The sequence below is a fragment of the Aquarana catesbeiana genome, linkage group LG02 (genome assembly GCF_042186555.1).
Source record: "Aquarana catesbeiana isolate 2022-GZ linkage group LG02, ASM4218655v1, whole genome shotgun sequence".
Taxonomy (NCBI): Eukaryota; Metazoa; Chordata; class Amphibia; order Anura; family Ranidae; genus Aquarana; species Aquarana catesbeiana.
The window spans coordinates 48225637-48242161 of NC_133325.1; the positions used below are offsets into that span (position 1 = coordinate 48225637).

The 16525-nt window shown below is 43.2% G+C and overlaps 1 protein-coding gene across 4 annotated transcripts in view; it reads right to left on the reverse strand.

Annotated features, from left to right (window-relative positions):
- Window positions 1-16525, reverse strand: part of MYO7A (myosin VIIA) — a 305890-nt gene that overhangs the window by 143123 nt on the left and 146242 nt on the right. For all 4 annotated transcript variants that reach the window (XM_073612854.1, XM_073612852.1, XM_073612851.1 and 1 more), the window contains one exon: window positions 12141-12278. In XM_073612854.1, the coding sequence (XP_073468955.1) occupies window positions 12141-12278 (138 nt within the window). The remainder of the gene's footprint in view (window positions 1-12140; window positions 12279-16525) is intronic.

A 16525-nucleotide genomic window follows, 5' to 3' on the forward strand; every position in this document is an offset into this window, starting at 1 on the left:
GCTCCAAAACCCCCAGGGAAGAAAAAAAATCAATTATTCTCTATGGAGATCGTTCACATCTCCACTCCAAGTCGCCTGAAGCTAGAGCTGCACGAATAAATCGGTAAAAAAAATCGCAATCTCGATCCAAACCCCCCCCACGATCTTAATCCAGCATTTCCACGATTCATGTAAAAAATGCAGAGCCGTTCTCTGCTCGCAGCTGTCAAAAAAAAAAAAAAGAGCAGCCGACAAGGTTTATCACAAGATTGCTCAGCACTGAGAGATAAAAAGAAACAAAATATCATTTGGTTCTTTTAGTGATCAAAGGGATCAACTTTGGTCTGCAAATGAGGGAAGTTTAACCACTTAAAAACTAAGCCTATTTCTGATGCTTGTTGCTTACAAGTTAAAAATCAGTATTTTTTACTAGAAAATTACTTAGAACCCCCAGACCTTATATATATATATATATATATATATATATATATATATATATATATATATAATAAAATGGCGGTTGTTGCAATATTTTATGTCACACATTATGTGCGCAGAGGTCTTTCAAAACGCTTTTTTGGGGTGGAAAAACACACTTCAATTAATTTAAAAAAAAAAAAAACTAAACAGTAAAGTTAGCCCGATGTTTTTTTGTATCATGTGAAAGATGATGTTACGCCGAGAGAATCGTGATCTTTATTCTAAGCAAAGAAAAAAATTGTGATTCTCATTTTATCCAGAATCGTACAGCTCTACCTGAAGCTCAAAAAAGTTTTGGAGCTACTTTTGTAGCTCGATTTGGGCAGATTGATGTGCTTTTGAAGCGTTTTCTTTTCCATAGAGATGCATTGAAATGCGTTGTGTCGCACGTGTTTGAGCGTTTTTCTGCTCAAATGCAATAAAAAAAATAATAATACATGAATAAGTAAATATCTGGATATAAAAAGTAAATTATAATAATTCGACAATAAATAAATATATACAGTAAATAAAATATAATAAAAAATAAATAACAATGTATTAATTAAACTCTAACCAAATAAATAAATAAAATAAATGAACCCCTAAACCTAACCCCTAACCATAATTAAATAAATAAATAAAATAAATATACCCCATAACCCTAACACGAACAACTAACCCTAACCCCTAACTCTAACCCATAACCCTAAACCTAATTCCTAACCTTAACCCCTAACACTAACAAAAAAATAAAAACAAAAATTAATAAATAGTACATTTAATGTTATCTAATATTATTTTTATTTTTTTATACATAAATAATAATAATACATTAACCCCTAACTCTAAACCTAACCCATAACCCTAACCTCACTCCAACCATATACCCAATCCAAAAAAACAATAAAGAATAAATAATGTAATTAATATTATAATTTTTTTATATACATAAATAATAACCATAATAATAATAAATGAACGCCTAACTCTAACCCTAATCCATAACCCTAACCTCACTCTAACCATAAACCCAACCCCTAACACGAAAAAAAATGAATAAATACATTTAATATTATCTATTTTTTTTTATCTACATTTTTATACATAAATAATAATAATAATAATAATAATAATAATAATAAATGAACCCTTCGCCTAACCTCACTCTAACCATTACCATAAACCCAACCCCTAACCCAATGAAAAAAAAAAAAGATTAAATAATGCATTTAAAATTATCTATTATTATTTATTTTTTTATACATAGCTAATAATAATAATAATAATAATAATAATAATAAATGCATCTCCAAACTCCAACCCTAATCTATAAACCCTAACCTCACTCTAACCATAACCATAAACCTAACCCCTCACAAAAAAATAAAAACAAAAATGAATAAATAATACATTTACAGTAATATTATTCATTTTTATACATAAATAATAATAATAATAATAATAAATGAACCCCTAACCTCTAACCCTAACCATAAACCCAACCTCGAACCCAAACAAATAAAAATAAAAACAAAAATTAATAATTAAAAAAAAATAATAAAGAAAAACTGATGAAAAAGCTAAAAAAACTGAAAAACATAGCCAATAAAAAAAATCAATAAAAAAAAATCATCTGTTTCAACATTTGTTGCTATTAAAAAAAAATGCCAAACTTCAAAAACGCCTAAAATTGCCCAAAAAACGGTGACACTCAAATGTGAATGGAACCTCACAGTTAACACATACAAAGGTGTCTTCTCCACCCTCAGCCTGCTTATTGGTCAATATTGACTGAGGAGAAGCAGCAGACAGATCAGGTCATCACTCTGCTCACTCTGCTCACTCTGCTTTCTCCTGATAGCATTTTCCCGGTCAGTACAATTTTGGCTGGAGGCCATGCGGTATCATCTAACCCTTTCTGCCCCACCTGACTGTTCCTGGCCCGCTCTTTCACTTCAGCACTTTCAATCATAGATTCTCAACATGACATGGGGGTTTTACTCAGGGAGGGTCACAAGCAAATGCGCCCGACTAGAAATGCTCATTCTTCAAGACTGACATCCACCCATCAAGGCATTTTGATTATTGCATATCTCCCCTAAGAGCCAACCCACTGCCAGTGTCAGGGCTGAGGGCTCTCGGGAGGAGGACTGAGAAAGGGTGCTGTGATGTTTTCAGGAAGCTATGTATAGAACCCTGCCAGCCCCTCCCACCAGCCTTGATCTCCTTGCATTGCAAAGAGAAGCACAGAGACCCAGTGATGACGTCTCTTAGCATGTTGATAGGTGGGGCAAGGTCCAACCATGAAAGGCACAATACAAGCAGATCACACTTACAGCAGAACTTCAATCTGCCTCCTTCAGTGGCTCCAGTTAGCCAAAAGTTTTGGAATGTTGTTCAGCCTGCCAGACAGCACAGCCAGCACAATGACATCACACTTCTCTGTTTCAATTATGCAATATTCATTGTTTGAGCATCTACCCCAAGCTGAGTGGATAAGAAGCAGTAGCGCACTGCTTGGAAGATGCATGAGCGCCCCCTCCTGTGAGAACGCTCATGGTGCCCGGCTCCGTACAATGCAGTAGTGCCCTGATTGGTATAGAATGCTGACCCACCTCTTCACCCGTCGCTGTGCAGGGAATCCAGAGCAGCCAGTATAACGATGTACAGTGCCTTGAAAAAGTATTCATACCCCTGGAAATTTTCCACATTTTGTGATGTTACAACCAAAAATGTATTTTATTGGGATTTTATGTGATGTGTTCAGGGTGATGTGCAGTGTTAGTTTTCTGCCACACCTAGTGTTTTACTTTTAGGCTAAAAAGTTCTGTTTGTTTTGGTCTCATCTGACCAGAGCACCTTCTTCCACATGTTTGCTGTGTCCCCCACATGGCTTCTCGCAAACTGCAAATGGGACTTCTTATGGCTTTCTTTCAATAATGACTTTCTTCTTGCCACTCTTCCATAAAGGTCAGATTTGTGGAGTGTAGGACTAATAGTTGTCCTGTGGACAGATTCTCCCACCTGAGCTGTGGATCTCTGCAGCTCCTCCAGAGTTACCATGGACCTCTTGGCTGCTTCTCTGATTAATGCTCTCCTTGCCCGGCCTGTCAGTTTAGGTGAATGGCCGTGTCTTGGTAGGTTTGCAGTTGTGCCATACTCTTTCCATTTTCCGATGATGGATTGAACAGAGCTCAATGAGATGTTCAAAGCTTGGGATATTATTTATAACCTAACCCTGCTTTAAAATTCTCCAAAACGTTATCTCTGACCTGTCTGGTGTGTTCCTTGGCCTTCATGATGCTGTTTGTTCACTAAGGTTCTCTAACAAACCTCAGAGGGCTTCACAGAACAGCTGTATTTATACTGGGATTAAATTACACACAGGTGGACTCTATTTACTAATTGGGTGACTTCTGAAGGCAATTAGTTCCACTAGATTTTAGTTAGGGGTATCAGAGTAAAGGGGGCTGAATACAAATGTACCCCACACTTTTCAAGTATTTATTTGTAAACAATTTTGAAAGTCATTTATCATTTTCCTTCCACTTCACAATTATGTGCCACTTTGTGTTGGTCTATCAAATAAAATCGCGATAAAATACATTTACGTTTTTTTTTTTGTTGTAACATGACAAAATGTGGAAAATTTCAATGGGTATGAATACTTTTTCATGGCACTGTAAATGCTATTCAGAGATCCAGACAGCTCTACCATTACAAAGTATACAAAGCTTTTTGTTTAGACGAGTTCATGAATTTTTAGTAAGAGAAGGATATGAGTTTTGGCGGAGGCGCCGTAGCGGATAGGAGATAATTGTGCTGAACGAACGTTCCTAATCACTGTTTATTTACATATCGTGCCACATTATCCCTCTAGGATAATAAATGAGGTTGTTATTGTTAGCCGTTCCCTAAATTTAAAATGAATACCTTATTAAAATAACTTCTGTGTGAACGGCGTCCTTGGCCAAAAAAGATGTTTTCTTCATCAACGACCTTCCAAACAATGACAATTTCTGCTTTCTAGTAAATGGCAAGTTTCTCGTAGGGACCTTCAAGACACGTCCTACCAGAAAACTCCATCATCTCTAATGTACCATAAACTACATACACGTCTTCTTCTCAGTGGGCAACTCATACATTCCACATAACTCCAGTTCAGACTTTATTTTTTTTTTGGGCGGGGGGGGTAGAACATTTCCTGTGGAGCATTGAACCCCAAGGATAGGTTCAAGTCAGGTTGAGAGTCCAACCTTTAGAGGCAGCTTTCCACCAACCATGGTGTTCTTGAGGTCCATTGAAGCAGTCTGGAGGTTATTTAAAGGATGGGAGCCCCACAAAGCTGGAATGAGCCTTGTTATATTTATTTTTCATTGCAAGAAAGTCAACAGCCAATGCGTTTTGGGGGTTCAAGCTCAGTGACTGTTCTCGGAACATTCAGAATTCAGACCTGGAGTTCATCTTATGCTGACTTACATTTAATTTGCTTTAAGCAGGTTTGCATCCCTATAGACTTGTATGAAAAGCAAATGTATTGCCTGAAAAGGATTCCATAAGAGAACATTGTAGAGTATTGTATGGTGTTAGCCATTAATTATTGCAGAAAATTTGGAGTTTGAACAGATACAAATCCTCTTCCCCCCATCCCCCCCCCAGTACAAACCCCCCTCCAATTACAAAACCCCCCACCCCCCTCCTAGTACAAATCCCCCCTCCAATTATAAATCCTCTTCCCCCATTCTAGTACAAATCCCCCCTCCAACTACAAATCCTCTTCCCCATCCTTGTAAAAATCCCCCCTCCAATTACAAATCCTCTTCCCCCATCCCCCCCCAGTACAAATCCCCCTCCAATTACAAATCCCCTTCACCCACCCCCCCCTCCTAGTACAAATCCCCCCCTCCAATTACAAATCCTCTTCCCCCATTCTAGTACAAATCCCCCCTCCAATTACAAATCCTCTTCCCCCATTTCCCTCTTTTAGTACAAATCCCCCCCCAATTACAAATCCTCTTCCCCATCCTAGTACAAATCCCCCCTCCAATTACAAATCCTCTTCCCCCATCCCCCCCTCCTAGTACGAATCCCCCCTCTAATTACAAATCCTCTTCCCCCATTCTAGTACAAATCCCCCCTAAATTACAAATCCTCTTCCCCCATTTCCCCCTTCTAGTACAAATCCCACCTCCAATTACAAATCCTCTTCCCCCCTTCTAGTACAAATCCCACCTCCAATTACAAATCCTCTTCCCCCATCCTAGTACAAATCCCCCTCCAATTACAAATCCTCTTCCCCCATTTCCCCTCCTAGTACAAATTCCTCCTCCAATTACAAATCCTCTTCCCCATTCCCCCCTCCTAGTACAAATCCCCCCTCCAATTACAAATCCTCTCCCCCATCCCCCCTTCTAGTACAAATCCCCCCTTCAATTACAAATCCTCTTCCCCCATTCCCCCCTTCTAGTACAAATCCCACTTCCAATTACAAATCCGTTTCCCCCATTCCCCCTCCTAGTAGAAATCCCCCCTCCAATTACAAATCCTCTTCCCCCATCCGCCCCTCCTAGTACGAATCCCCCCTCCAATTACAAATCCTCTTCCCCCATTCTAGTACAAATCCCCCCTAAATTACAAATCCTCTTCCCCCATTTCCCCCTTCTAGTACAAATCCCACCTCCAATTACAAATCCTCTTCCCCCATCCTAGTACAAACCCCCCCTCCAATTACAAATCCTCTTCCCCCCAGTACAAATCCCCCTCCAATTACAAATCCTCTTCCCCCATTCCCCCTCCTAGTACAAATCCCCCCTCCAATTACAAATCCTCTTCCCCCCAGTACAAATCCCCCTCCAATTACAAATCCTCTTCCCCCATTTCCCCTCCTAGTACAAATTCCCCCTCCAATTACAAATCCTCTTCCCCATTCCCCCCTCCTAGTACAAATCCCCCCTCCAATTACAAATCCCCTTCACCCATCCCCCCCTCCAATTACAAATCCTCTTCCCCCATTCTAGTACAAATCCCCCCTCCAATTACAAATCCTCTTCCCCCATTTCCCTCTTTTAGTACAAATCCCCCCCCCAATTACAAATCCTCTTCCCCATCCTAGTACAAATCCCCCCTCCAATTACAAATCCTCTTCCCCCATCCCCCCCTCCTAGTACGAATCCCCCCTCTAATTACAAATCCTCTTCCCCCATTCTAGTACAAATCCCCCCTAAATTACAAATCCTCTTCCCCCATTTCCCCCTTCTAGTACAAATCCCACCTCCAATTACAAATCCTCTTCCCCCCTTCTAGTACAAATCCCACCTCCAATTACAAATCCTCTTCCCCCATCCTAGTACAAATCCCCCCTCCAATTACAAATCCTCTTCCCCCCAGTACAAATCCCCCTCCAATTACAAATCCTCTTCCCCCATTTCCCCTCCTAGTACAAATTCCCCCTCCAATTACAAATCATCTTCCCCATTCCCCCCTCCTAGTACAAATCCCCCCTCCAATTACAAATCCTCACCCCATCCCCCCTTCTAGTACAAATCCCCCCTTCAATTACAAATCCTCTTCCCCCATTCCCCCCTTCTAGTACAAATCCCACTTCCAATTACAAATCCTTTTCCCCCATCCTAGTACAAATCCCCCCTCCAATTACAAATCCTCTTCCCCCATTCCCCCTCCTAGTAGAAATCCCCCCTCCAATTACAAATCCTCTTCCCCCATCCCCCCCTCCTAGTACGAATCCCCCCTCCAATTACAAATCCTCTTCCCCCATTCTAGTACAAATCCCCCCTAAATTACAAATCCTCTTCCCCCATTTCCCCCTTCTAGTACAAATCCCACCTCCAATTACAAATCCTCTTCCCCCATCCTAGTACAAACCCCCCCTCCAATTACAAATCCTCTTCCCCCCAGTACAAATCCCCCTCCAATTACAAATCCTCTTCCCCCATTCCCCCTCCTAGTACAAATCCCCCCTCCAATTACAAATCCTCTTCCCCCCAGTACAAATCCCCCTCCAATTACAAATCCTCTTCCCCCATTTCCCCTCCTAGTACAAATTCCCCCTCCAATTACAAATCCTCTTCCCCATTCCCCCCTCCTAGTACAAATCCCCCCTCCAATTACAAATCCTCTCCCCCCATCCCCCCTTCTAGTACAAATCCCCCCTCGAATTACAAATCCTCTCCCCCCATCCCCCCTTCTAGTACAAATCCCCCCTCCAATTACAAATCCTCTTCCCCCATTCCCCCTTCTAGTACAAATCCCACTTCCAATTACAAATCCTTTTCCCCCATCCTAGTACAAATCCCCCTCCAATTACAAATCCTCTTCCCCCATTCCCCCTCCTAGTAGAAATCCCCCCTCCAATTACAAATCCTCTTCCCCATCCTAGTACAAATCTCCCCCCAATTACAAATCCTCTTCCCCCATTCCCCCCTCCAAGTACAAATCCCCCTTCAATTACAAATCCTTTTCCCCATTCCTCCCTCCTAGTACAAATCCCCCCTAAAATGTCCCCTCCTAGCACAAATACCTCCCAAAAATCCCCACTGGTACAAACCCCCCCCCCCCCACCATATCACTTCTTCTAGCACAAACCCCCTGAATCCCCCTCCTATTATAAATCCCTTCCAACACATATCACCCCACATTACCACTCCGAGCACCTCCTCAAATTTCACCTCCTAGAACAATTCTCACCACCTGCAGCCCTCCAAATTCTCCCTCTTAACACAAATCATCTCCCCCCCAAATCTCCTCTCATGGTGCCGCCCTCCCACCCACCTCACATGATATCACAGTGCCCAGGGCAGCCGGCCCTCCTGCCCACCCCTTGTCCCAGCCTTGACTTTAGGCAATACCCTTTACTGGATAACTTTAAAAGGGTACTAAATCGTACAATACTCAGTTTTCAGCAATACAATGTCGGCAAGCCCCCCTGCTGATACCAAAGTCTTCGCACTAGTTTCTTTCACAATCAGGGACTTTAGGTATCTCCATGTCTTCCAGTGCAATGACAGGCTGTCAGCGGCTGCAGCTATTCATAAACGTTTGCATAGCCAATGATCATCGCAGGTAATCGCTATCAAATAGCTGCGGTCCCAGCACCTTGAAAAAGTATTCACACCCCTTAAAATTTTCCACACTTTGTCATGTTACAAACAAAAATGTAAATGTATTTTATTGGGATTTTATGTGATAGACCAACACAAAGTGGCACATAATTGTGAAGTTGATGGAAAATGATAAATGGATTTCAACATTTTTAACAAATAAATATCTGAAAAGTGTGGTGTGCATTTGCTCTGATACTCCTAACTAAAATCTAGTGGAACTAATTGCCTTCAGAAGTCACCTAATTAGTAAATAGAATCCCCCTGTGTGTAATTTAATGTCAGTATAAATACAGCTATTCTGTGAAGCCCTCAGAGGTTTGTTAGAGAACCTTTGTGAACAAACAGCATCATGAAGGCCAAGGAACACATCAGACAGGTCAGGGATAAAGTTGTGGAGAAGTATAAAGCAGGGTTAGGTTATAAAAAAATATCCCAAGCTTTGAACATCTCACTGTTCAATCCATCATCCGAAAATGGAAAGAGTATGGCACAACTGCAAACCTACCAAGACATGGCCGTCCACCTAAATTGACAGGCCGGGCAAGGAGATCATTAATCAGAGAACCAGCCAAGATGCCCATGGTAACTCTGGAGGAGCTGCAGAGATCCACAGCTCAGGTGGGAGAATCTGTCCACAGGACAACTATTAGTCGTGCTCTCCACAAATCTGACCTTTATGGAAGAGTGACAAGAAGAAAGACATTGTTGAAAGAAAGCGCTCCCAAAATGCCCACTGCCCATGAAATGCCTTAAAAGCGCGGCAAAACAGGACTTTTTTTCCTTTTTTTAAGGTCACGTGACCTTAAAGGGGTTGTAAAGCTTTGTGTTTTTTCACCTTAATGCATCCTATGCATTAAGGTGAAAAAACACCTGAAAGTCACACCGCCCCCCCCCCAAGCCCCCATTTTACTTACCTGAGACCCGAATCTCCTTGGGCGCGATCCCGCGTTGCTTTCACCGAGCTCTAGTCGACTCTTCATTGGATGATTGATAGCAGGGCAGCCATTGGCACCCGCTGCTGTCAATCAAATCAATGACGTGGCGCGCCGGGGGGCGGGGCTGAGTCATACACTTGGCGCCTATGGCGGCCAAGTGTATCACACGGGAGCACGCCCGCAAGGTAATACCCTCGGGAGAGAGCTTCCCAGAGGGGGTTAGCTCTTGCGGGAGCGCCGAGAGCCGCCGGGGGACCCCAGAAGAGGACGTTCGGGGGCCACTCTGTGCAAAACTAACTGCACAGTGGAGGTAAGTATGACATGTTTGTTTTAAAAAAAAAAACAAAAAAAAAAACAAACCCATAGTGTCCCTTTAAAAAAAATGCTCCTTTAGCACCCAGAAAGATCCGCAAAAATTCAGCCGAGGCACCGCAACAACGACCGGCGCTTTAGCGCTGTTTTAGCAGCGCTGCGGTGTGAAAGGGGTCCTAATCCAATTGAGAATCTATGACAAGACTTGAAAATTGCTGTTCACAGACGCTCTCCATCCAATCTGACAGAGCTTGAGCTATTATGCAAAGAAGAATGTGCAAAAATGTCCCTCTCTAGATGTGCAAAGCTGGTAGAGACTCCCCAAAAAGACTTGCAGCTGTAATTGCAGTGAAAGGAGGTTCTACAAAGTATTGACTCCGGGGGGCGCCATACAAATGTACCCCCCACACTTTTCACATATTTATTTGTAAAAAATGCTGAAATCCATTTATAATTTTCCTTCCACTTCACAATGATGTGTCACTTTGTGTTGGTCTATCACATAAAATCCCAATAAAATACATTTACGTTTTTGGCTGTAACATGACAAAATGTGGAAAATTTCAAGGGGTTTGAATACTTTTTCAAAGCACTGTATATAAAATAACAGCCTGAAGCAGGGATCTACAACATCCGGAAAGCTTGCATCTTTAAAAACTTAAGTAAAGGGGTTGTGAACCTTCGTGTTTCTTCACCTATTTATCCTTCACCCTTCATCCTATTTGCATTAAGGTGAATAAACACCTGGCAGTGACCGGCCCCCCAGCCCCCCCCCCCCTTTTACTTACCTGAGCCCCTTCATTTCTTCGGTGGGGAAGCGATGTCCCTCTCTCCACGGGGTCCCGACTCTTGATTGGATAGATTGATAGCAGCGCAGCCATTGGCTCCCGCTGCAGTCAATCAAATCCAATGACACAGGCACCAGGGAGCGGGGCCTAGTCCAGCATTCGTGTCTGTGGACCCAAATGCTGGACTCGGAAGCGCGCCCAAATAGGAACCCCCTCGGGAGAGCGCTTCTCCTAGGGGGTTATCTGATGCCTGGAGGAGCCCAGAAGAGGAGGATTGGGGCCAAACGAGCTGCACAGTGGAAGTAAGTATGATATGTTTGTTATTTAAAAAAAAATAAAAAACGATCCTTTGCAATCACTTTAGCCAGTAAAAGGTATTACTTAACCACTTTCCGACAGCTGCACGCCAATACGTCGGCACAATGGCAGCGGTGGGCAAATGGGCGTACCTGTACGTCCCCTTTAATTGACGGGGCTAGCTGGCGCGCGCCCGTCGTGTACAGGGTGACCATGCCCGCGGGTCCCGCAGACTTGATGTCCTCCGGGGGCCCGCGATCGTGTCACGGAAACTCAGAACAGGGAGATGTCTATGTAAACAAGGCATTTCCTCGTTCTGCCTAGTGACATTACAGAGATCTACTGCTCCCTGTCATCGGGAGCAGTGATCGCTGTCATGTCAGTGGTAGCCCCTTCCCCCCACAGTTAGAATCACTCCCTAGGACACACTTAACCCCTTGATCGCCCCCTAGTGTTTAACCCCTTCCCTGCCAGTGTCATTTACACAGTAATCAGTGCATTTTTATAGCACTGATCGCTGTATAAATGACAATGGTCCCAAAATAGTGTCAAAAGTGTCCGATGTGTCCACCATAATGTCGCAGTCACAATAAAAATTGCAGATCGCCGCCATTACTAATAAAAACAAAAATTAATCATAAAAATGCCATAAAACTATCCCCTATTTTGTAGACACTATAACCTTTGCGCAAACCAATCAATATACGCCTATTGCGATTTTTTTTACCAAAAATATGTAGAAGAATACGTATTGGTCTAAACTGAGGAAAAAATTAGGTTTTTTTTATATATTTTTGGGGGATATTTATTATAGCAAAAAGTAAAAAAATTTTTTTTTCTTCAAAATTGACGCTCTTTTTTTTGTTTATAGCGCAAAAAAATAAAAACCGCAGAGGTGATCAAATACCACAAAAGAAAGCTCTGTTTGTGTAGAAAAAAAAAGGACGTCAATTTTGTTTTGGTGTAACGTCGCACGGCCACGCAATTGTCAATTAAAACTACGCCGTGCCGAATCGCAAAAAGTGCTCTGGTCAGGAAGGGGGTAAAATCTCCCTGGGCTGAAGCGGTTAAACTCCAAACTTTCTGCATAACATTCTGAAAAAGTTTAGGACGCCCAGAAATCGCTACGGTCATCAAAAGAGAGTTTGATAGATTTTCAGTGTACACGTCTGAAGCTAAACATTAAAGACCCCATAAAGTGACCCCTGAAGACCCCCCCCCCCCCCCCACGTGAAGGCAGAACTCACCATGGGCTTCTTGAACTCGTTGGGCTTTATACATCGTACGAAGAAAGGCTGACACACGCTCAGGGTTCTCATCAGCAGCTCCAACGATCGCTTGAACTGGCTGCTCAGGGTGGGCGAGCGCTTCCTGGTCTCGGCCCCCTGAAAGGAAAAGAATAACACATATATTGGAATTAGAAGCAAACAAATTGGAGTTCAGGAAATGAAAGATGATAAGAGTGAGAGAGCCTCTTCCTCCCCTTCTGTGTCACTGAGAGGGGAACAGGGATGGAGGGAGGCCGAGGTTCTACACCAATGACTTAACCCCTTAGTGACTGCTGTCACCGCCCGGGGAGGGGGAGGGGGAGGGGGCAGGCGTTTAGAATTATTGCACTTGAAGTTTAATCTGTATTATATTTTGTCTTCCCTGGTCCCCCTTCATCAACATGCTAATGAAGGTTTTAAATAAAACCTTTTTCACTTTATTCATACCTCCCAACATTTTGAGATGGGAATGAGGGACACCTACTAGCAAACATATGTAGGCATAGGACACACCCCTTAAAAGGGGAAATTTAAAAAAAAAGGTTAATTAAATCCACAAGGACTTTTTTTTTTACCACTACTATTCCTTTATATTGGCTTTTAAAATGTACAAATGCAGCAATTTAGAAATCGGATGAAAGGTTTAGCTCTGAGAAACACTTTTTGAAAGATAAAAAGTGCATTTTATATACAACTATATAGATCAGACCAAAATGAGGGACAAATGAGGACGAAAGAGGGACAGAGGGACATTGCTCCAAATCAGGGACGGTCCCTCGAAATCCCGGACAGTTGGGAGCGATGTGGCTGGTGTGAGGAGCCAAAACAGGGCTGTACATGAAAGATTCCTGAAAACATCACAGCACCCGGCCTCAGTACTCCTCTAAAGAGTCCTCATCCCCGATACAAGCAGTGGGCGGGCTCTCGGGAGGAGGAGTTCTGCAAATATCAAAATACCTTAAAGGGTGAATGCCAGTCTGGAGCCTTCCGTCTCCAAAATCCGATGTATGAGAGGAGCGGGCTAGGGACATTCAGGCTGGGGAGGAAAGAATTTGATGATGCTGGACAATCAGAGGCTGCCTGTCCATTGTGGGTGCACGGGCGCTGCCTCCCCTATCCACCGCTGCCGCCCTCCCTATCCATGCGCCCAGCCCCTATCAGGATGCCGGGCACTTGAATTCCTATGGCGGGGATGGGGGGGGGGTTTAAAGCACCTGATTAGAGCCAGAGGCTCTAATAGGCTTCAAAATAGGGTGGGCTCGGGACGCAGAGCATTGCATCTGTAGCCCACCCAATTGTGTATTCGCTGTTGCAACTCTGATCCTCCACCCGGCCAATCGGGAAGCAGGTCTGATACCCGTCACCCGATTGGCTGAAAGGACAGGCGATCCTATTGGATGCCTAGGAGGAGGGGAGGAGAGGCACGGCACAAGCTGGGAGGAGAAGACACAGGAGCCGCTGCCTGATGCCCCGATCCCCACTGCTGCCCAATGTGCCCGCCGCCTAGATAGGGTAAGTGCTGGTGGACCGGCAGACAGTGGGGGGGGGGGGTGTTGTTTGTCACCCCCAAACAAAAAAACACCAGCCGCCACTGCTGGACATCCTCCAGCCAAGAAATTAGGTGGGCTCTGTCAGCTTCTAATGCTCACTGTGAGCATTGGGGTTATATATTGCCTTTGTGTGCACTAATAAGTGTATTTTTGACTAAAAAAAATGGGTTGGTAAACCATTGTGCTAGTATCATGTGACATGAAAAATTGCAACTAGCAACATTTTATTCTCCAGGGTCTCCGCTTTCATTTTATAATGATTGGAGGTTTTAAACTTTTTAAAAAGGTTTAACATGAAACTAAATTTTTTTATTAATTATATATTTAATTTCAATTTAATAAATATATATATATATATATACCAAAAAAAAGAGAGCGGAATGCGCGCTAGCGGTATAATTCGATGTTTCCATGAGGCATAAGCTTGTACCTCATCGAAAAACGTAGCATTAAACCGACACTTTAACCACTTGCCGATCACGCTATAGGCGAACGACAGCCTCCCGTGATTGCGCCCTGCCGCGTGCCTGCTGTGGGTCGGGGGCGGCACACTCTGTGATCAGTGTCCGAAGGATACCGCTGATCACAGGTTGAGGTAAAAAGTCAATCAGCGGCTCTTTACCATGTGATCAGCTGTGTCCAATCACAACTGACCGCGGATGTAAACAGAAGCCGGTTACCGGTATTCCTTTCTTCATGCTGAGAGCATAAGGAGAGGGGAAGAAAGATGATAACTGGCTTCTCTAAAAGGGACATGTACACTGATAATGAGGGCATTGATTATCAGTGTCCTGTTTATCAGTGCAGTCCCACCAGTGCTGCCAAACAGTGCCCATAATTGCCTCCTCATTAGTGTCACCTATCAGTGCTGCCTATTTGTGCCCATCAGTGCCACCTATCAGTGCCCATCAGTGCTGCCAATCAGTGCCTCCTCATTAATGTCATCTATCAGTGCTGCCAATCAGTGCCTCCTCATTAATGTCATCTATCAGTGCTGCCTATCAGTGCCCATCAGTGCTGCCTATCGGTGCTTACCAGTGCCACCTCATCAGTGCTGCCTATCAGTGCCCATCTGTGCAGCCAATCAGTGCCGCCTCATTAGTGCCCATCAGTGAAGGAGAAAAATTACCCGTTTGCAAAATTTTATAACAAACTATGAAAAACGTTTTTTTTGTTTTTTTGTTTTTTTTTTAATCAAAATCTTCGGCCTCTGTTTATTTAGCAAAGGATAAAAAACCCAGCAGTGATTAAATCCACCAAAATAAAGCTCTATTTGTGTGAAAAAAAATTATAAAAATTCCATATGGGTACAGTGTAGTATGACCGCGCAATTGTCATTCAAAGTGCCCAGTAGGCAAGTGGTTAAAGGTTTTTTTTTTTGTTTCTTTTTTAATGAAAATAAAAAAGAAGATGTTATGCTACCTGCTCTGTGCAATGATATTGCACAGAGAAAGCCCTTAGCTCCTCTTTGGAAGTCCCCCTGCCAACACTGTCTGCTCCTCTTTCCCCTGGGTGCCTCCTTAGCAGGTTGCGTGCTATGGAGGCTCCCAAGCTGAGCTGTGTGCGTCCACAGACCCGCCCAGTGCCAGCAAGCCACGCCCCCTCCTTACAGGAGTCTGGATGATGGCAGCAGGATCCTATGACTCCCACTGCCCTCAGTATCTCCTGTGGGAACAGGAAGGGAGGGGGGTGGTACTGCAGCCACGGCAATGCCTGAACGATGACAGGAGTCAGGTAAGTGTTTAGGGAGGGGGATGGGTAGATAGTGGGGAGTTTTTTACATTAATGCAGGGAATTTATTAGGGTAAAAAAAAAAGTAGTGGCAAAAAATGTTAATCCTGCGTGTTTTGTACCTCTTAGGTAAAAGTATGTCTGGGCAATAAAAAGAAAAAAAAAAAGACAGACAGTAAATCTCTACAATACACACATTTTACCCCATGGTTTATCCTTTTAACCACTTCAGCCCCAGAAGGATTTTACCCCCTTCCTGACCAGAGCACTTTTTGCGATTCGGCACTGCGTCAATTTAACTTGCGCGGCCGTACGACGCTGTACCCAAACAAAATTGATGTCCTTTTTTTCCCCACAAATAGAGCTTTCTTTTGGTGGTATTTGATCACCTCTGCGGTTTTTATTTTTTGCGCTATAAACAAAAAAAGAGCGACAATTTTGAAGATAAAGCAATATTTTTTACTTTTTGCTATAATAAATATCCCCCAAAAATATATAAAAAAACTATTTTTTCCTCAGTTTAGGCCGATATGTATTTCTCTACATATTTTTGGTAAAAAAAAAAAAAAAAAAAATCACAATAGGCGTATATTGATTGGTTTGCGCAAAAGTTATAGCGTCTACAAAATAGGGGACAGTTTTATGGCTATTTTATTTATTTATTTTTTTTATTAGTAATGGCGGCGATCTGCAACATTATGGCGGACACATCGGACATTTTTGACACATTTTCGGGACCATTGGCATTTATACAGCGATCAGTGCTATAAAAATGCACTGATTACTGTAAAAATGTTACTGGCAGGGAAGGGATTAACACTAGGGGGGTATCAAGGGGTTCATTGTGTTCCCTGGTGTGTGTTCTAACTGAAGGGGGGAGGGGACTGTGTAGGGGAGATGACACATCGCTGTCCATACTTTGTATGAACAGACAAGATCTGTCTCTTCTCCCCTCAGAGAACCGGAAACTGTGTGTTTACGCACACAGATCCCGGTTCTCTGTGTGTCAGCCGTGATCGCGGGAGCCTGGCGGTGATCGTGACCGCCGGGCATGCGCATCGGCTCCGGGGGGCGAGCAGGGGG